We start from the raw sequence: 22005 nt of genomic DNA, 5'->3' as shown, positions 1-22005 counted from the left end.
TATATATATAATGCCGAACAACCTTTTCATAATTGTGTTTGCAAATATCATTATTTGGACCTCTAGATAAAGTCAATTGTGTGGATTTCGAAATTTTCATATTTCAATCCTAGAACTATTATTGTATCAATTCTTAACATGTGGCATGTGTTGTATAATTGTATATTACTATTTATATTTATTAGATGCAAATTAGCTTATACTACAATTCAAGTTAATCAATGAATATAGAAATAGAAGATTATATACAAAAAAAAAAAATTGTTTAATGGTTATTTATAAATTGATTCTATTGAGTCTCAAATTCTCAACCATTGCGAGATGTATCAAATTTGATATTTGTAACATTATCTAAAAAAAATTTTAAATGGCAACTTTATCTAAAAAAAAAATTAAATGGCAATTTCCACTATATTGAAAAGATTAAACTTATTTTGGTAAACGCTATATTTCAGACGATATTGTAAAAAGTTCTTTACAAATTTATATATATCTCAAACAATGTCTTAAATTTTATCTCAAATAATATAAATTCTATTATTTTCATATATTCATTTTTTAAAACTTATTACTGACTAATAAAATGAATCTATATATAATCTTTATGTATGTTTACAAGGTCCTGTAATATTACTAACAAACATAACATGACAACTATCATTGAAAGGATAATGGAACTGATTTTACTGCTTGTTCGTAAAGGAAAATAATCAATTTAAGGTGAGCATGTGCGACAAGCTGGTAGAATCAAATTCAAGACCATCTTAATACAAGAATCATGTTTTACTCACACAATTAATCCTTTTAAGGTTTCTCTTTTTTTTTTTTTTTTTTTTTTTGGAGTTTTTATTACGAGAGAAATTCGCAACCATACTTGATAGTATGTATGAGGTAAATCTCGCTCTTATAGAATGACCTGCAAATCACATAAGAGAAGTAAATCGTACTAGGACAATGATACGTGACGGGTTTGATCAATAGAATATTAGTAAGAATTAAACTCGTGGTTTTTTGTATAAAAATTATATTTTACCACTTATTTTAATTTCCTTTTATTCAATACGTAATGGGTACATGAAGGAAATATATTTTAATAAAATTATTACATTTTAAAGTCAATACTTAACCCCAAATAAAAATAAGAAAAAAGAACTACTTATGCGCAACCTACAAGCAAACTGCATCAGCACGGGTTTGCTTGTCTGTACACGTGGACAGATGGTGCATGCACAGTCGTTTGATCAATCAATGATCAATGATGATGACGGTTGACGACTTTTCCTAAAAAGCTGCAAAACTGAAGCTCAGGTTTTTTTCTTAAATTCTGAAAAAGTCAGTTCACCAATATTGACATTTGACAATAACGAATTCCCCATGCAAACTGTTCTATATACCTAACCACATGCACAAGTCTAGGGGCTTTCTGTCATTGCACAATTTGTGGACTATAATTAGCTTTATAAATTGTCCAACATTAAATTATTGCCAATTATATCCCGCCAAGTATTACAATAATAACCAAAATTATTACTCCTTATAATAATGACTAAATAACTTTTAAAAAATGTTATTTTTGTAGCGAATTGAAAGAAATGGTTGAGTGTGTAGAACGCGATTTATATACCAAAAATTCACAAGTTAGATTTTTATCGATATATATTCCCAGTCAAATTTATTGCACAAGACCTTCCTAATATGATTTGGAGTGAGATTTACCTATGACATATTCTTAAATAAGTGGTAGTTGTTTGTTTTCCTATCATCCAAAAAATGTATGTTATTCTTTCCTATTAAGGTGTTATTACTATTTTTTTTTAAAATGTTGATTGATTGTTATGAAATGTATATATATCTTTTTTATTTTAATCTCTAACATGACTGAAAATATTTCTAAAATTACAATATTTTAATTTTAATACCTAATAATAACTCTTGATCTAGTTGTAGCACTCAACATTTATCTACTTTTTTTTTTTTTTTTTTTTTTTTTTTTTTTGAGAATCTCAACATTTATCTACTCCTCTTAGCAAGTAGATAAGAATTTTTTTTTTTTTAAATAATTATATATAAGAAAGATTAAACGAGTATATATAATATATTTGTACAAAATTGATCTTACTCAATTAACATAATTATATAAAGGTAAAGATCAACTTGTGCGAATTGAGTGATATTTTTTCTTGATTGTGCATGCGTAGCTAGATTGGATTACAATATATACTTTGATTCTCCTCTCAAGGGGATTTGGTATGCAGCCATTAGGATAATGGATATTATTACCTTTTTTATTTGGCTTAAATTAGCTTGTTTTCAGTTCTAACTTGTGACCTCCGATCCTAATCGAGAGAGTCATAATTATGTTGTTTGATCGCAAGATCATTAGCAAGTGAAACATCTGTTTAATTATGAAGCTAAGTAAAATCAAGTTATAAATTAAACTAGTTGGCTAATGTACCTCTATGTTATGCATGATCAAGAGTTTTGGTTGTTGGTTCACCCTTTGAGAAAATCCTTTTAGATAATTCATAATGGCTTGGAAATCGCTTGTCTTAGTAGAATACGTCCTAATGATGGAATAGATTCTTTCTATTGATCAGGTCGAGTATCTCTAGCTTACGAAGAATCAATATAAGTAATATCCCCGTACATGACTTTATGGTCTAGTGACACAAGTAACTTTTTCATATAGGAGATTATATTATGGGTTCGAGCTTGGAGTGATATTGACCAATAGTTATGCCGTGGAATCATGTTCACCATGCGCATGGTGAACACGTGATACATCCATAATTTCTAAACTGTAAATTCATAATTTTTATACTGTAAATTCATAACATCTATACTGTAAATTCATAATTTCTATACCGTACTGTAGATTCATAATTTCTATACTGTAGATTCATAATTTTTGTACTGTAGATTCATAATATCTGTATTGCGAAGACGGAATAATGCAATTGCGAAGAGAGAAACATCGTTAACAACAAATGAAAAACAAAAATTATAAATTTACAGCATAGAAATTATGGATCTACCCATGTGTTCACCATGCGCATGGTGAACACGTTTCCACAGCATAATTTGCGGGTATTGACTCTTTATACTTCAGTAAATTCCATGAGAAAGTAATTATGAACAGAAATACTTCATTGTAACAGAGTCACTAGTACTAAAAAAAAACAATATCCCCACATGCATTTCCCAAATTGCCCCTGCCCAATTGTGCCTAACCTATAGTACCTCCTTTAACCACTATCATTAAACAATTTCTATAATCCATGAATCAATCATCTCTAAGTACTCTCTCTCTCTACCCCTTTCAAAAAGGCACTATCCCTCTCTCTCTCTCTCTTAATGCCATATATATACCCACTACTATCTACACGCAAACATAAACCTTAACGGCTTAACCCATCCACAGTGTCTTCAACATTTTCTTCCCGCAGACAAAAAGCATGGCGGTTCCGCCTTATCTCCTCCACTCCTCCGCCTTCTTCCTCATCGCCTTCCTCTCCTACACGGCGGCGGCGTTTGACGTAACCACCACCCCTTTCGACCAAGGCTTCACCACTCTCTACGGCGAATCCAACATCCTCCGCTCCACCAGCGACGACTCCGTTCGCCTCCACCTCAACCACTTATCAGGCAAGCTCTCTCTCCGATCATCACCATCTATTATCTCATCCCTGAAAAAAACCCTAATTCTACTCCCCAACTAAATAAAGATACTAGTTCCCCAACTTATTTTCATCTCCCATAACCGGAATTTCTGCAATCATATCCCTACCATATAAACTTGTCAATAAAAGTGATCGGATTTTGGGAAACTTTACCGTGTAATATGATATGATGATCCATGCATCTATATGCAGGTTCTGGCTTCCGCTCTTCTGATCTATACAGCCATGGCTTCTTCAGTGCCAAGATAAAGCTCCCATCGGACTACACCGCAGGAATCGTGGTTGCCTTTTATGTATGGATAGTTTCATCATCAATTTAAACTTTTAACAGAAATTAAACATATTTTGATTGTATAGTTTCACTATCAGTTTAAAATTTTAATGGATACAGAACACGTTTTGATTGTAGAATTTCACTATCAATTTAAACTTTTAACCGAGACAGAACATATTTTGATTGAGAATTATGATGAATTAACTCCATGATTGATGGATGATATATAATCTGATGTTTTTTTGGGCGGTAGACGACGAACGCGGACGTGTTTGAAAAGACGCACGACGAATTGGACTTTGAATTTCTGGGAAACGTGAAGGGGAAGCCATGGCGGTTCCAGACGAACATGTATGGGAATGGGAGCACGAGTAGGGGAAGGGAAGAGAGGTATTTGCTGTGGTTTGATCCGTCCAAAGAGTTCCACCGCTACAGTATTCTATGGACCAACCAAACCATCATGTGAGTATATATATATATATATATATATATATATATATATATATATTGCAATGATTAGTGTTTCCATTTTCTGCCTAACTACCATTGAAATTTAGAGATTGTGGGCTGTGCTGCACATGAAAGTTGACCTGTTCAATTCATTGCTTTAAGTCACCTCTCTACTGTTCAAGAATGGCTGCATATTTATGGTATAGACTTTGAGGAGATATATGATCACATGTAAACTTATTGTGATTTAAGGAAAAAAATTAATTAAAATCTATCTCCATTTATATGTGGCACTATTATATTTGGGATAATGGTGCTTAATTCTAGGAATGGCAAGACATTCAAATAATTATTAGTTGGTTTAATTTGAGTAAATAATTAATGGTAATATATATATATATATATATATATATATATATATATATATATATATATGTGTGTGTGTGTGTGTGCGTGCGCGCGCACTACTTACCCTAAATTATTTAATTTTAAAAAAATTTGTACCTTTTGTCTAAAAGTTATAAGGTAATAATGAATTTAATTTTTGTGTTTTTTATCAAAAGTCCTCAACATATTTTGGGTGGAACATGTCTTGTGACCTAACAAACACAAGAAGATAGATTAGTCTAGTTTACCCATATTAGGATAACTTTGACAGGATTGAGTTGATTCCACCAGAGGTCTTTTGTTTTTTGTGATAATTTCAATTTTAGTCTCAGACTATCATTTTTGTCATTTAACATCTCAGACTATTATTTTTAGACATATTTTCCTATATTTAGTAAGGACATTTTTGTCTTTATATATATATATATATATATATATATATATATATATTATTCTCTGACTTCAATCGGTTTGCTTGAGTTTGATGGTTTAGGGCTTTAGTTAACCGGAATTTGGAATGGTTACTGAACCCCACCTATCCAATCAACTTGGTTGGGATTGCGCATAAGTGCCACCACTCTATTATTATATTATAATTCAGAGTAAAAAGTTAAATTTTCTTATACCCTTATTTGTTGATAGTTATGCATTACATTTAATCTTGATGCTTAATTACATGCAGATTTTACATAGATGATGTTCCCATTAGAGAGATGATACGAAACGAAGCCATGGGGGGAGACTTCCCACAAAAGCCGATGGGCCTATACGCCACCATCTGGGACGCTTCCGACTGGGCCACTTCCGGCGGAAGGTACAAAGTCAACTACAAATACGCTCCCTTCGTGGCCCACTTCACCGACCTCGTCCTCCGCGGATGCGCCGCCGATCCTTTACAGGAGGTCGTCGGCGAGCACCCCGGGGTCGGCGGCTGCGACGACCGCCGCGAGCTGGAAGGAGCCGATTTCGCTAACGTGACTCCGAAGCAAAGAAGGGCCATGAAGAGGTTCAGACAGAAGCACATGTACTACTCCTACTGCTACGATTCCGTGAGGTACGCGGTGCCGCCGCCGGAGTGCGTGATTGACGCGGCGGAGAGGCAGCAGTTCAAGGAGACCGGGCGGCTGAAGTTCGAGAAGCGCCACCACCGCCGTGGCAAGAGATCGTCGAGAAGTGAAGTGTTTGAGAGAACCAACTATGGGAGTAACCAAGACGAAGACTAATTATACTTACAGAGTTACAGAATATATATATATATATACTTGATCGATTGATTTTTTTTTTTTTTTGAAAATAATTTTTATGGGATTGAATTTATTTGGATTTGGTTAATTATTGTCAACTAAGAGAGAAAATTTGCCTCATTTTCTTGTGTAAATAAATAAACAATTACATTATCACTTACATAATTAGTAGTTTTTATTGCGATAAATACGTAATTTAAATATTGTACTGCGCAATATCTACTATCTAGTATATATACTAATAAGAGCCCAAGAGTTAGGCTTATAATGGGTAGAAAAAATGACGGTTAAATTTTTTAATCGCTCAGATTGATCATATTTTAATTTTTCCTTAAGATTTTCTAATTTATCCTAAATGAATATGATTATCCGTTAACTTTTCCGTTAAATATTATCTTTTCCGTTAATTTTTGTTAGTTCACCGTTAACTTACTCATTGATTCCAATAAGAAAGGTCTTAGGTTCGAACCACATCCCAATCAAAGTTGACATAAATAATAATTTAGTAGCTACAACAAAAAATAATACATATGCATTTCTTTAATTTAGAATAATGTGTCTACAATTTCTTTATTCAAAAAAATTATTCATTATCAATAAATTAAATAAGAGAAATAATTTCATTAGTTATATTGTCTTTATTTTTCTCTACCATACAAATTCTTTACATTCAAATTCATCAATTGATTATATCCAGTGCATTATCTCTACAATGTCTTTATTAAAAAAAATATTCATTATCAATAAATTAATTAAGAGAAATAATTTTATTAGTTATATTGTCATTATATTTCTCCAATGTAAAAATTCTTTACATTCAAATTCATCAATTGATTATATTCAGGACATTGTCTATTATCTTTATTGTGCACTATTTTTTAATTAAATATCAAAGTTATAATACAAAATAATGCTATATATTTATTTACCAAGTATTTAATTTATTAATACCATGAAAAAATTTAAAAATATATATAATTAATAAAGCCAATCATATTAACTACTTGAAGGATTTGTTGACAAAGAGAGTATTCAAATCACACAACAAATTAAATTGGAAACTATCTCGCAATGTTCTTGTTTGACAATCAGCAGTTAGCGGTTAGCGTTAACGGATTATATTAGTGGATTTGACCAGCGAATTATATCAACGATTGGTAAACAGATATTTGAAAAAATTAGTTGTTTAGATTAACATGTAAAATGACCTAAGGGTATACATATATTTAATAATAATAATAATAATAATAATAATAATAATAATAATAATAATAATAATAATAATAATTGTTTTGAAAAAATAAAAAAATAAAAAATATAATTAAGCCAATCATATTAAATACTTTGGGGATTTATTGACAAAAATAGTATTCTAATCATACAACAAATTGAAGTGGGAAACTACCTCGCAATGTCCTTGTTTGACAATCAACAGTTAGCTTTTCAATATGAGTATATATTTAATATTTTATGCCCTAATTTTTATTTGCTCTCCCTTATGTCACGTATTTGGTTTCAACCATACCTATACAATTATTTTATTGAAAATTATAATCAATTTTGACTATATTATCTTACATTTGTAAACTTAGAATTACCTATTTAAATATGCAAATTCAACATTCAATTATCTATGCATGAACAATTCTAATATAATCTTGCCTTTATATACTTTAAAGTACTTATTTTAAAAAACATTGGGTATTATCCCAATCGCGCGGTGCGCGTAAAAAAACTAGTATATTGCTATAAGCGCAATTATGAGGGTTTTTGGCTGAAATAGGAATGAGTTTAGGGTGATTGACAATAATAGGAATGAGATTTTTTTTTTTGACAATAAAGGGAAAACCGAGTTTGGAAAACGCGATTGGGTTGAAAATCGCATTTTTCAAACTCGGTTGAGCTTAATGGCCACGCCAATATCAGCCGCATTTGTCAAATGCGGCTGTAGTATAATATATACACAAATACGCATTCCGAAAGTGCATTCCTTGTATAATACGAATACCGCATTTCTCAAATGCAGATATGTTTCCGCCTTTCCACCGGAGCCGAAGATAAACTATGGAGACCGAGGAAATCACTTCAACCCAACTATCTAATTTTCTACCATCATCTTCTTCTCTGCGCCAAACAAATTCCCGGTCAGAAAAACTATCACTCCAGGATTTCGAGAAATCAGTTTTAAAAAAAAAAAATCAATAGAAATGCAATACCTTTCTAGTGTGTTGTGCGCGATTGTGCTGAGATCCTGTGCTTTCTGAGAGCCCCTGGAGCTGTCGGGAATCGAGAGAATTCCGAAAGCGAGGAGCATTAAAACGACCAAATAGAGAATTACAAATACGGTGAAAGCGGTGGTCGCCGACGAAGCCGTTTTCCGTGGGAGTCCTCGGCCGTATTTCCCCTTCGCCATTGTTACAGCGTAAGCCAGAAGCATATCCGCATTTCCCGGTATAATATACGACAACCGCGTTTCTCAAATGCGGTTGTAGTATACACAAATACGCATTTGGGAAACGCGGTTGTCGTATATTATACTACAGCCGCATTTCCCAAATGCGGCTGATATTGGCGTGGCCATTAAGCTCAACCGAGTTTGGGAAATGCGGTTTTCAGCCCAACCGCATTTTCCAAACTCGGTTTTCCCTTTATTGTCTAAAAAAAAATCTCATTCTTATTATTGTTAATCACCTTAGGCTCATTCTTATTTCAGTCAAAAATCCCAATTATGATGGGGTCCGGTCCGTATGAACGATATTTCAAACTACTTATTAAATGGGCATATTATTTCTTATGGTGATTTTATCCAAAATATATATTCGGAATAGTAATTACATATTATTTTTTCCGTAAAGATATATGTGTCTTTTACTACTAAACTATAAAGGGACAAGAAGAAAATTACAAAAAGATGGACACACTTACATTAAATTTTAAAAAGTAAATAAAAATGTAAGGCCCTTATAATTTAGAATATAAATAATAGATTTTAATTTTTTTTTTATATATCAAGGAAGGGGGAGACCCAAAAGTATAACAAAGTTTACAAAGAAGAGCACACATTACGCCAGGCAGGGAAGCCAGCCCTATCATCCTCTAATAATCGTTCTATTTCCGGTGGAGGTTCCGATAGCAAACATAAACCGTTATGTTGCCACTTAGAGGCTCTAGCTAAGGCATCGGCAGGCCGGTTCAACTCGCGTGGGATGGCTGTAACCTACCAAGAGGAGAAGGAACGGAGTTCCTTCTTACAAGCTTCGAGTATATTATGCGCGGCAATGCACGGGGCTCTGGTTGCATGAAGGTACGCTACTGCTTCTGCAGAATCAGATTCAATAAGGACATGTTTGAAGCGTAAAAAACTGGCGAGTTGAATCCCCTTTAGCAGCGCCCAAGATTCTGCTTCAAGAGGAGAGCATTTACCAACTGGCGATATGAAGCCTTTAATCCATGATCCATTATGATCTCTGACGACTCCACCACAACCGGCTAAAAGGGAATGCAGCATAACAGAACCATCAACATTAAGCTTTATAGTACCTATAGGAGGTTTTTCCCAACTAACCTTTGACCAAGCTGTGAGTTCTTTTGAATTTAGGAGGCCCTTTGCTCTGGCGAAGGCTCTATTGATCTCCTCAACTTGAAGTTTAATCAAGGATGCCTTAGCTGACAAAGGTTTGATGGAGCCGCTGAAGATTGCCTCATTGCGCCACTTCCAGATCCACCACATAACCACTGCAAAAATAGTGCTGTCGCTGGAAGGGGCTCTGCCGTGATTAGACATAGAAATTCCTTCATCCAGCCAACTCAAGAGGGGTTTCGATCAGAGTTTTTCATGTACAGATGGTAAGAAGAGTCTTCAGATTTCCTCTGCAGCTGGGCAGAAGCGTAGAGCATGATCAGTATCTTCAACCAGATCTTCACAAAGCCAGCAGTTCGGCTGAGGAGTTAGGCCCCGCTTGAGACGATTGAAATTAGTCATAATCCTATCATGTCTGACGAGCCAAAGGAAAGTGCGAATACGATTTGAAAGTTTTAACTTCCATATATTATTCCACTTAGTTGCATCTAAGGATATCTCAACATTTCGTGACATATCATACGCAGAACTGATTGAAAAATTCCCGTTAAGACCTCCAGTCCAGCTCGTTAGATCCCCTAAGTCCGAATCCTCGTGAAGGAAGAAACCAGCTAATAGATTTTAAATTTAATCTTCATCATCTATTTATTTTATAGAATGACAATCTCTTTTTTTATTTATTTTTTTTTTTTATTTTTATTTTTTTTTTTCTTCTTTAAAAAAAAAATTCCGGAAGTGACGATCATATGACATTGAAAACTAAAAACAAAATTAACTATTTTAAATCTCTAATAAACAATTTTTTAATATATACTGTAAAAATGACTCTAAAAATAAACCACCTATATAAATAATAATAGTTACACTAGCAATATACTTAGGATGTGTTTAGTTCATGAGTTTATAGGCAAATTATGTTGTGCATTCGTGTGCACCATGCATGATGCACACGGAAGCAAAAACGACGTCGTTTTACTTAAATAAAAAAAAAATCATTTTCGATTGCCGTTAGTTACGTAAACATATGTTCATAATTTTATAATTTCACATTCTGAATTTATAGTTATGAAATTATAGATGTGAAGTTATGCAATTCTGAATTTATAGTTATGAAGTTATGGATGTGTAGTTATGCAATTCTGGATTTATAGTTATGAAATTATGAATTTGTAGTTATGCAATTCTGAATGTATAGTTATGAAATTATGGATGTGTAGTTATGCAAAATTCTGGATTTATAGTTATTGATGTGTAGTTATGCAATTCTGGATGTATAGTTATGGATATGTAGTTATGCAATTCTGGATGTATAGTTATGAATTAGTTATGGATGTGTAGTTATGCAATTCTGGATTTATAGTTATGAAGTTATGGATGTATAGTTATGCAATTCTGGATGTATAGTTATGGATGTGTAATTATGCAATTCTGGATTTATAGTTATGAAGTTATAGATGTATAGTTATGCAATTCTGGATGTATAGTTATGAAGTTATGGATTTGTAGTTATGCAATTCTGTTTTTTATTTTTATTTTTTATAAGTCGGACGTCAAAACGACGTCGTTTTTGTAACCGTGTGCACCATGCACAACATAACGCTCCTGAGTTTATACACTATGAATGAGATTATGAGAATCAAAATAATAGTTAGTGTTTGATTGACAACTTTTTAAAACAGAATTATGAGATTTGATTACTCCTTTAATTAATTAATTAAAAATCACATTCTCTAATTATCGGTTTGGATTAGTAATTTTAGATTTTTGTTTTGATTTTTTTTTCATATTGATGATTTGAATGTCATTATATTAGGATCAACTGTCTTAATTTTTTATTTTATTTTTGTATTTTTAAAACATTTATGTAAAATACTTTCACCAAAATTCATTATCATTATTAAGTATTTGATTACTATTCTGATTCTGATTCTGATTCACAGGTGGAAACCAATTCAAACACACCCTTACTAATCCTCTTATTTCTTAATAGACTTAGAGCATCTACATCAATGAATAATAGAGAATTAATGTCAGATTAAATCACTTGGGTGGAGTTATTCACAAGTGTGGGATGAGGTTAATAGATGAAATAATCTTCCTGCAAGTTAGAAAATAATGTCAGAAATTAAAGAAAAAGAAAAAGTGAAAGAAATGAATGCTGTGCGCGAAACGCGCACAGCAGGGCCATAAGCCTGGCGAGGTGGCGCGCCAGTCGGCGCGCCTGACTTACAATTTTTTATTTTATTTTTATTTTTTTTTAATTCAGTTTTGTTTTATTTTATTTTTTTTTCTCTCCCCTCCCACCTTCTCTTTCCTAATCACTCTTACATTATCTCCATATTCTTCCCAACTAATGTGGATGCTCTTATAAATTTTGTGAAATCCTTTTCTTTTTTTAATACTTATACAAGGTCTCACACACACACACACAAGATTTTTAAAGAAATATATTTTAATTAAAATAGGACTGAAATTCGGAAACTGTAATTGAATTCAATGAATTAATGATTAATATTATTTGTTGAAGTAATTGTAATTCTCCAGGGGCATCGGCCATCATCGTAGCACTCACAACTCTTTTAACTTTAGTCTGTTGTGAGCTGTAACGCCGTGCGAGCGCCACCATCGGAGGCCCGATTTGCGACGATCACAGCCGTTCGCCGTTAAGCATGACGGAGTTTCTGGAGCTGGAAGCTCAAGATGCGGTGCGGATGCCGTGGAACGTCTTGCCGGGGACGAAATCCGAGGCGGCGCAATGCGTGATTCCGGTCTCCGCCATCTACACTCCCTTAAAACCCTTCCCGGACCACCCGGTCCTCCCCTATGCTCCGCTCCGCTGCAGGAACTGCCGATCGGTGCTCAATCCCTTCTCCGTCGTCGACTTCTCCACCACCAAGATGTGGATCTGCTGCTTCTGCTTGCAGCGCAACCATTTCCCCGCCAATTACCAGTCCATCTCCGACACTAACATGCCCGCCGAGCTCTTCCCTCAGTACACCACAATTGAATACGAGAGCGCCCCCGAGAGAGCCGCCGTCACTAGCCCTGTCTTCCTCTTCGTCATCGACACCTGCCTCATTGAGGAGGAGATTGGCTTCCTCAAATCCTCCCTCTTACAGGCATCCACTTCTCGCTCTCTTCGTTTTTGTATATGTGTAGATACGCAATACATAGGTGTGCTTGTGTTTGCTTGTTCAATTATTGGCTTACTTTTTTGAGATGATAATATATGGAGCTAAGGTAGGATGTATAAATTCGGATACTTGGGAGTAGATACACCAAAATTGTTCATAGAATCATAGACTAGATAGTTCATGTTTGTTAAATAAGACAGGAAAATTGTTGTGGGCTTATTGGGGAGTTCGAGATTGATTTGCAAAAGATGAATACTTGAAACCAATATAGTAGCAACAAATGAATTTTGAATTGTATTAAAACAGCACTATCCATAAGGCAGTAAAGGTGCCTGTGCTATGTGACTTGTGAGTGTAAGGTTGGTGTTAGAGGGTTTATGACTATTACAATTTGTTAGCTAAGTTGGAATTGTAACAGTATGGTTTTGTCTACCATTTTTCCTTGAGACAGTTATACAAATGTATGCATGCACTTGTGCTTGTATAGATAGTGGAGAAATGCTGTGGAGGTAGATTCATGGATGTTGTATAGAATGTTGTGATAATTGTAGATTTCTTGGGAATATTTTTATACAAAATTTTATGACTTGTGACTGTATCACACCATGATATTTTGTATTCTAACATCGGACTAGAGTAAATTGTGATATGTGAACCACTTCATTTTTTGTTAAATATGCGATTCTTAAATTGAGAAACTAGCTTCATTTGGATTTATCTCAATATGTTCCTTTTCATATTCATTTGTTGGAACAGTGAAGAGATTTATTAGTAGCATTTTTTTTCCCCAATTCAGCTCATTTTTGTTCTTAAATGTCACCTTTTTTCTTCATGGCAGGTGTTAGGCACATTGCCTGAGAATTGCTTGATTGGGTTAATAACTTTTGGTTCATATGTTCAAGTTCATGAGCTGGGCTTTGGGCAGATTCCAAAGGTTTATGTGTTCAAGGGGTCGAAGGAGATCACTAAAGACCAAATTTTGGAGCAGATGGGTTTCTTTATCAAGAAACCAAAACCAACTACTGGGGTTATTGCAGGTGCAAGAGACGGGCTTTCACAGGAGAGTATTTCAAGGTTTTTGTTGCCGGCATCAGAGTGTGAATTTACACTCAACTCAGTATGTTCCTTCATTCCACTTTGCATGTCTGTTTGTATGTGTTATGCAAACATTGAAATTCACTAGCATACTTTAATTCTATATAGAAACTATTGGAGCTTGTGGTACGGTGGTTCATTTCTTTCTCAATCATTGTGTATTTTCTTAATGGCATTGGTAAATGCATGAAAAAAGGTTTGATATGTTCACCTTTAATAACATTCACAGATGCCTAGGTTGTTGGTATATTTGTTTTTCTATAATGAGTGGAGATATAGAATCTATGTAGTCACCTAGATGGGATATAAGGAGTGAATTGAAATCTATAATGAAATTTTCTTTTCCAATTCAGTCTCTAAAATTTTGTACTCAAGAAGTATGATATGTTATAAGCCCCATAGTGTGATATTATGCATTCTCACATCTATACTTTTTTTTTTACTGTGTTAGATATTGGAAGAGCTTCAAAGAGATCCTTGGCCTGTGCCTGCAGATCAACGAGCAGCTAGGTGCACTGGCACTGCATTGAGTGTGGCTGCTCATTTGTTGGGAGTATGTGTTCCTGGTTCTGGGGCCAGAATCATGGCATTTCTAGGTGGGCCCTCAACAGAAGGGCCAGGTGCTGTAAGTCTTTCTCTCCATTTTTTGGATTTTAAGTATCTGAACTATGCTAGCATTGAATTACCCTGTCTTTGAATACTGCAGATTGTTTCAAAGAGCCTGTCTGAACCTATACGGTCCCACAAGGATTTAGACAAAGATTCTGCCCCATTATATCACAAGGCTGTAAAGTTTTATGAAGTACTTTCAAAGCAGCTTGTACACCAAGGACATGTACTTGACGTCTTTGCTTGTGCTCTGGATCAGGTAGTTTCCTTCTCTATTATCAACTGTAAAATACTTTCTTGGACATCCCAGATTGTTCAGCAAATTTCTTTAAATGGTTATAATTTTCATATTATGCAATACTGTTTTTGTCACATTGAGCATTCTTCACATATGTTAGGTTGGGCTTGCTGAACTTAAAGTAACAATTGAAAAGACTGGAGGGATTGTTGTTTTGGCGGAAAGTTTTGGCCATAAAGTTTTCAAGGAGTCACTAAGAAAAGTATTCAAGTCTGGAGAAAATGATCTGGGACTATCCTCAAAGTAAGGCTTCATCAAGACCTCTTTGTTTTTAACTTTGCATTGTGAAATTAAGTTGATGTTTTGGATGGTCATCAATTTGTTTCTTTCTACCAGCAATTAGGATCTCTTTTGCTATGTTCAATAGTCGGGGTCTTAATTTTATTTTTTTAAAAACGAAATTTCATAACCTTTTATTGTCATTTAAAGGATCTTCCTGTTTATTTATATTATTCATTTTTATATGTGTACTAATAACCTGTTTTGACATGTCAGTATAACACACACACACACAAACTTCTATATTTTTGGATAAAGTGGCATGTCAGTATTATATTTGATAAACCCACTTCTATTTTTGCTTCTGGTTTTTTAAGCATATTTTCTTTATCCCCTCTCCGATTATATTTTACCATTATTTTAAGTCAAATTCTAATTTTGCTTGTATGCAGTGGCATTTTTGAGGTAAATTGCTCAAAAGATATCAAAGTTCATGGAGTTATTGGTCCTTGTGCATCACTTGAAAAGGTATACTTCCAGTTTTGCAAGGTCTATTTTTACATAAATGTCTATTGGATTTCAATTTGTTTGTCCTTTTGCAGAAAGGTCCTCTGTGCTCTGAAACTGTTATTGGTCAGGGAAATACCACAGCATGGAAGATGTGTGGTCTTGACAGAACTACATCCTTATGTTTAGTGTTTGAAATTAGCAAGAAGGAGAACCCAGATGCTATTGCTCAATCTGCGAACACGCAGTTTTATTTCCAGTTCTTGACTTAGTATGAATTTCTATCAATTGTTCATTGACAAAATATGTGCAGCTTCTTTCACATTGGCGTATTAAACTTTTTGACTTACTAAGGATGTTTTGCAGTTATCAGCATACAAATGGACTAATGAGGCTTCGTGTTAGTACCCTCTCCAGAAGATGGGTTGCTGGACCTGGAAGCATACAGGCAAGTTTTCACTGCTGCCTCTGCTGCTTTTTATAAGTTTATTGGATTCATTAGTGTTACTTTACTTCATTTTGTTTGATTGGTGATCTTATATTGGCACATCATACATCTGTGCAACTATCACAAACTAAAAATAAAAATACATATATGTATGTATAATAAAAGAAACAAGTAGATATGGCTAATTTACTTTGTCCTTCAAGTAATAACCTGTATGCTGTATTCTTTAGGAACTAATTGCTGGATTTGATCAAGAAACTGCTGCTGTAGTAATGGCACGCCAAGTTTCTTTCAAAATGGAAACTGAGGTACTCCTTATCTGACAAAGCAGTTAAAAGCTTTCCTGTTAGATTTATTTATTTATTTATTTTAAAGAGATGGGTGCAATTTTGATGTTATTGTTTTGCTGTTATTTGAATCTTGCTCTGCTTTTCCTCAACAATGGATTCCTTGAAATCTTAAGTTTCTTTACTGTTCAGGCTGAATTTGACCCTATAAGATGGCTGGATAAGTCATTGATACATATGTGCTCCCGATTTGGTGACTACCAAAAGGACAGTCCTTCATCTTTTAGTCTTTCTCCTCGTTTCTCAATATTTCCACAGTTTCTATTTCATCTACGGCGTTCTCAATTTGTTCAGGTAAGTGCCAATGCTTCTATTTCACTTTAGAGTCTACACTTTGCTCATTTATATCCCGTTATGAACTTAGTTCTGATTCCGTGGTTTCAAATTTAGGTCTTTGGCAATAGCCCAGACGAGACAGCTTATTATAGAATGATTCTGAACCGGGAAAATGTTTCAAATTCTGTTGTGATGATTCAACCCTCTTTAATCTCCTACTCCTTCCATTCTGTCCCCGAACCGGTTCTTCTTGATGTGGGCTCAATTGCTGCTGATAGAATTCTTCTTTTGGATTCTTACTTCACTATTGTTGTATTTCATGGATCAACCATTGCTCAATGGCGAAAAGCTGGATACCATGAACAGCCTGAACACCAGGTAGTCTTTACACCTTTATACTGTCATCCAATGGTCCCAAGTGTGGTCTATGGATAATGCATCTTTGGACCACTTGTATAATTGTGCCATTTTTTGCTAGGTTATCTCTCTAGAGTTTTTTTTTCTTTTCTTTTTTTTTTTAATTGTGATTATGTTTTTGTAATCTAGTAATATAGAAGTTCCTCGGCTCTGGTATAAAATTTCTACCTACCTTAGTTGTGTAAATGCTTTTACAATAAGTAGGTTCACTAGGATTAGTGTCTTAAGTTATGATTACGCATCTTAAAACTGCATAATCTTAATCTTCCCGATTTTACAGGCATTTGCTCAGTTATTGCAAACACCTCGGGAGGATGCAGAATCAATTATACGAGACAGATTCCCAGTGCCTCGTCTGGTCATTTGCGATCAGCATGGATCCCAGGTAAATTACTGTTTATACAAGTTATCTTTTACTTCAAGGCTGCTTTACGTGTAAACATGTGTAATTTTATTGATATACTTCGTATTTACTGTCTGTTATTTATTTTTATATCACCATTGCTATATTCCTAGCTTTTGTAACCCCCACCAAAAAATAAAAGATAAACGAAGAATCCATGGAAGTAGCAAGCATCTTGGATGCATAAACTTTAACAGACCCTTGGAAGTAATGCAATTTACGAAAGCATCCTTTCTTTGTATTAGTAATTGGAGTTGTGAAATGATGCAGGCTCGGTTTTTGCTTGCGAAGTTGAATCCTTCGGCCACATACAACTCAGATGCCCCTCCTGTTCCCGGAGGTGATATCATATTCACCGACGACGTTAGTTTTGAAGTGTTTTTGGATCATCTTCAGCGGTTGGCAGTTCAATAGAAGGAACTATTCTTACATTACATCTCCAAGAGGTTAGCAGTTATGATACAAACCCAACCGATTTTGTAATATTTTTGTTTGAATTGACTGTGTACAGTAATACATAAAAGACCTTTTTTAATTTAATTGCTATTTCAGCTTGGATCTGTTAGTGGAAAAAAGAGAGAGATTGTAATGCAGCTTCTATAGCTTTGTCTCAATAATATAGACAAGTGAAATATGCAGATTTGGTACCAGATTTTGTTCAACATTTAACATTTAACACTTAACACCATCACCATTTCATAATAATAATTATTTTGAAGTGTTTTTGGATCATCTTCAGCGGTTTCTATGCTATCTAGTTTCTTATCGCAGGACAAGTGAATGGGGTGGGAATAAAGTTTGGGGTGTTGTGTAAGATCCCATTCACTGCATGTTTGGTTGGATGTAATTGAATTGCAATTATAACATAATTCGTTGAGCCTTTCAATTACGCTGTTTGGTTTAAGGGAATTAGTTCCTTCCATTTGTGAAATTAGAATTCGTAGGGCTCTCCTAAATTTCAATTCAGTGCAACATGAAAAAGGGAAACAATATGAAATAACTACGTCACCCATGATTATTATTACTATTATCAGGGACATTTAGTCTTTTCTTTTCAATTTTCATAAATTTTATTCATGCCTGCCAAACAGGTCAAGTTTATCAAAAGTAAACTGTACTTTTAGAAATATAGAGAAGATACAAAACAAAATGGTTAAGAAAAGGATTCATTAAAGTTGGAATCGTATACTTCCCCAACTTTTATCAAAAACGAAAATCGAAACAAGAATATTATTATATTGTACTTATTAAAGTTAGCGATCACTTGTTCTTTAGCAATTCAGTTGGAATCTCCTGCTTAATTCATCAAGGTTCATGTAACATAAAAGTAAAGTTTTATACTCTAATATATTGAGAGGAAAAACAAAAATCTCAAGAGAATTAGTCTCGTTCACATTTCAAATGGACCACCACATGAACACTAAGGAAAACCTTCATACAATCATTCATTCATTCATGCTACCAAACTAAAGCCATTATATGTTAATATAACACTAAACTACACTACACTAATTCTTGTGTTCAGACTTCAGACATATATCTTTATTTGCAGTAATTATTGCTACCATATAAATTGAGTGAGTTAATGGTTATTCTAAGGACCCTTCAAGAAAGTTGCCATTCAATCTTTCCTGGATGGAGGTTATCTTATCACCTTGTGACATACCATCCTGTAATTACACAATCTGCAATTATCCCACAAAAAAATACAAAATAACATCAGGCTTCATTCACTCATCCATTTTTCACCATTTCTAATCATGTAAACATTATTTAATCTATGGGGCAACATAACCCCAGCCAGGTTCGTCTGTTGACTTGGTAACCATAAAGTTACAAGTTCGACTCCTACCAGAAGAAACGGCCTATTGGCCTTCTTAGTTTGAGCTGATCAGCTATGTACGACCAATGCTAGTTTACCTCCTTGTCGTCACAAGGCGGAGCCAGGTTGGTCTGTTGACTTGGTGACTATAAAGTTACAAGTTCGACTCCCACTGGAAGCGGCCGACTGGCCTTCTCAGTTTAATCTAATCAGCTATGTACAACCAAGACTAGTTTTTACATCTTTGTGGTCATAAGGCGGGGTACGGTTAAGTTTACCCAGTGCACACCCTCGGGTAGTGGTAGCGGGCAGGGTTTCCCTTGGTCACTCAGATTATTTAACCTATGGGTAAATCAAGAAAATTACCAGACATTGAATGGCTTCCATCTCAGTAGCTAGTGGTTGGTGCAATGGCTGTATAATGCTTGTCCACAACTTCAATCAGCTTATTGGCAATAGCACTGGCATACACTGTAGAGCCTTCACAAATCTGCAGGATATATATATATACATATATGATTGAGACCAGAATTGAAAGGGGTGATTACTGATTAGAAGTGGAAAAATGAGCAAATTAAACCTTGGAGTTGAAGAGGAAGCTATAGTAATCACCAATGAGGCCTCCAGCAACATGGTGGAGATCAAGCTGGAGTTCATCAAGAGCCTTGGAGACAAAGAGGAGGCAGTTGATCCTCTTCTGCTGGACAAGTTTGACAGTGACTTCATCGTCGATTATGCGAACATCAACCTCAGTGTTCTTGGATTTCCTCTGAAGCCAAGAACTTCTCAGTGTGGTTCCACTGTAGGATTGGTCCACATCCTCCACAGATTTCAGATCTCCACCATCCATCATGGAGCTGCACCCTTCTGTTTTGTGTCTCTTCATTCTCTCCCTGCTGCACCTCTTCTTCTCCACCAGAATCTTTAGCTCACCCACTGTCCTCTTCAGCTCATTTATGTACCCAATTGCATCATGCACAACTGAGGCTCTATCATTCTGGGGCAAAAATATATGCAAGATTATTGGATGGATCAATTATATATCAAGAAAATACATGTGGAGGGCTAAATTATATAATACCTTTGATGGGTTGGGAACCAATTTCTTTAAAGCTTCATACTTGTCATTCAAATGGACTCTCCTTTGTCTCTCAGTGGCAAAGTGTTTGGTGCCTTTGCCATCCCTATTCTTAGCCAAGACATTCATATCCCCAGTCAACTCAAAAACCCCATTTTCAAAATCCCTGCAGCCATCCACAGTTTGGTAGAAAGCACCATTCACCTCTCTCTCATCCACCTCACCAAACAAGGAGCCACTACTCCTTGAGGCCCCAAAGCCATAGCCACCTTGAGGCAAGGAGTGGAAGAGCTCTCTGAGTAGAGGGGGCTGTGGGGGGAGGTTTAAAGGCAGCAAAGAAGGGTCACACACCACAGTTGAAGGAGATGCACCATCTGCTGCTGATGATGGGAGGTCCCCAAATAGGCCTAAAGAAGTCAAGAAAGTTGAGGAAAAAGATGGGTTTGGGAGAAGAGAAGATGGTGAGCATCTTGGCAAAGGGAACATGTTAAGTAGGTCTGGTGCTGGTGGGCATGGGGTTTCAGGCATGGGAATTTGAAAGCTCTGTGGCTGATGAGAAAACCCTAATTCTTCCCAATTTGAAAGCCCTTGATTCTCATGCCCCAATTTCTGCATGAAGTGAGGATCACCCTGATGATGATGATGACCATTGTTCCCATTATTATCATTATAGCACTGTTCCATCTCAAGATTCAGCTGCTGCTGAAGCTCCATCTCCATCTCCATGGCAGCAGCCTCAGAAGAGTTATGGTGATGATGATGATAAGGGTGCCCTTCTTCTTCTTCCTCCAAGGGAAAGCTAGGGTTCTGAGGAAACCCATCATCTTCTGCACCTAGCACCACCACTCCCCCACCCTCTCCCACTCCCACACTGGGATCAAAACAGTCACCATCACTCTCTACATACATTTTTCTTGCCCAAATCTTCAGTACACACAATATTATTTCTGTTCCTTTCCACTCCTATTTTGGTGGGTCTTTGTCTGCAAACCTGCTAAACAATAATGACACACCTCAAGTACATGAAGAAAGAAGAATAAAGCACAAAACTTTTTCAGCAAGAAAGTAAAATAACACCCACCCCAGCTAGGAAATCCTATTGGGATACAAGAACAATAATATATATTCAAGAATCAGTGACAACAAGACAAGAATGGAGTTCTGGGAGCAAACACTACCTCTCTTCAGTCTTTATAAGGAGGGAGGAGGGTTTTGTTTCAGGGAATTGGCACTACAGATCAGAAATATAATCTCTCCACCCTGTGGAGATCAGATGGACGGTGTGGATGAAAGAACTGACGTATAAGTCGCCCTAACAACTGAAATTTTAGGGAAATGGGGATTGTTGGTTGGTTTGGGTTGGGGAGACTGAAATGCAGATATGTTGTTTCTGCAAGAATGATTTTGTTTTAATTTGGCAGAGCTGAAAAAGTTTTAGTTTGTTACTGAGATTCCATGCAAGAAAACTGGGGACCACTCTCTCTCTCTCTCTCTACTCTCTCTCCTCTCTGATTTGCAATTCAAACCAACCAATATCATTTCTTTGCAAATTTAGGCCTTTGATGTTTTCAATCCTTTACATACACTTTTTCTTTTCTTCTTTTAGTACAGTGCCCTACAAATTTTCCTTTAATAGTTCTTTTTTTTTTTTTTCCTTAAACATCTGAACATATTGAACTTGTAATCTCCACTTACCATCATGCTTTAGAGCATCCACATCAATGGTGAAAGAGGAGA

The 22005-nt window shown here is 35.3% G+C and overlaps 3 protein-coding genes across 5 annotated transcripts; 2 read left to right on the top strand and 1 right to left on the bottom strand.

Moving 5' to 3' along the window:
• The first annotated feature begins 3366 nt into the window (after positions 1 to 3366).
• LOC109182057 (probable xyloglucan endotransglucosylase/hydrolase protein 30) lies at positions 3367 to 6195 on the top strand. The gene is made up of 4 exons (XM_019332083.1): positions 3367 to 3645; positions 3873 to 3973; positions 4208 to 4416; positions 5474 to 6195. Exons 1-4 carry the CDS (start codon positions 3456 to 3458, stop codon positions 6012 to 6014), a joined length of 1041 nt encoding a protein of 346 aa, XP_019187628.1. The 5' UTR covers positions 3367 to 3455; the 3' UTR covers positions 6015 to 6195.
• A 5958-nt stretch (positions 6196 to 12153) lies between these two features.
• On the top strand, positions 12154 to 18000 carry LOC109182049 (protein transport protein SEC23). The gene is made up of 13 exons (XM_019332070.1): positions 12154 to 12734; positions 13588 to 13866; positions 14296 to 14469; positions 14551 to 14712; positions 14852 to 14994; positions 15423 to 15498; positions 15573 to 15748; positions 15844 to 15925; positions 16156 to 16233; positions 16405 to 16566; positions 16663 to 16926; positions 17246 to 17350; positions 17639 to 18000. The coding sequence occupies exons 1-13, from the start codon at positions 12285 to 12287 to the stop codon at positions 17780 to 17782; spliced, it is 2295 nt and encodes a 764-aa protein (XP_019187615.1). The 5' UTR covers positions 12154 to 12284; the 3' UTR covers positions 17783 to 18000.
• A 757-nt stretch (positions 18001 to 18757) lies between these two features.
• On the bottom strand, positions 18758 to 21625 carry LOC109186900 (transcription factor bHLH91-like). 3 transcript variants are annotated; one of them, XM_019337096.1, is made up of 5 exons: positions 21447 to 21625; positions 20272 to 21262; positions 19771 to 20187; positions 19557 to 19680; positions 18758 to 19053 (listed from the first exon to the last, which is right to left on the bottom strand). In XM_019337096.1, exons 2-4 carry the CDS (start codon positions 21175 to 21177, stop codon positions 19579 to 19581), a joined length of 1425 nt encoding a protein of 474 aa, XP_019192641.1. In that variant the 5' UTR covers positions 21178 to 21262; positions 21447 to 21625; the 3' UTR covers positions 18758 to 19053; positions 19557 to 19578. The 3 variants fall into 3 exon arrangements, with proteins under 3 accessions (XP_019192641.1, XP_019192633.1, XP_019192647.1); XM_019337088.1 differs by having other exon boundaries at positions 20272 to 21259; XM_019337102.1 differs by lacking the exon at positions 21447 to 21625 and adding an exon at positions 21350 to 21404 and having other exon boundaries at positions 20272 to 21259.
• Positions 21626 to 22005: the final 380 nt, after the last annotated feature.

Source organism: Ipomoea nil, unplaced genomic scaffold (genome assembly GCF_001879475.1).
Source record: "Ipomoea nil cultivar Tokyo-kokei standard unplaced genomic scaffold, Asagao_1.1 scaffold0188, whole genome shotgun sequence".
Classification (NCBI taxonomy): domain Eukaryota; kingdom Viridiplantae; phylum Streptophyta; class Magnoliopsida; order Solanales; family Convolvulaceae; genus Ipomoea; species Ipomoea nil.
This window is presented reverse-complemented; position numbering and strand designations above follow the sequence as displayed.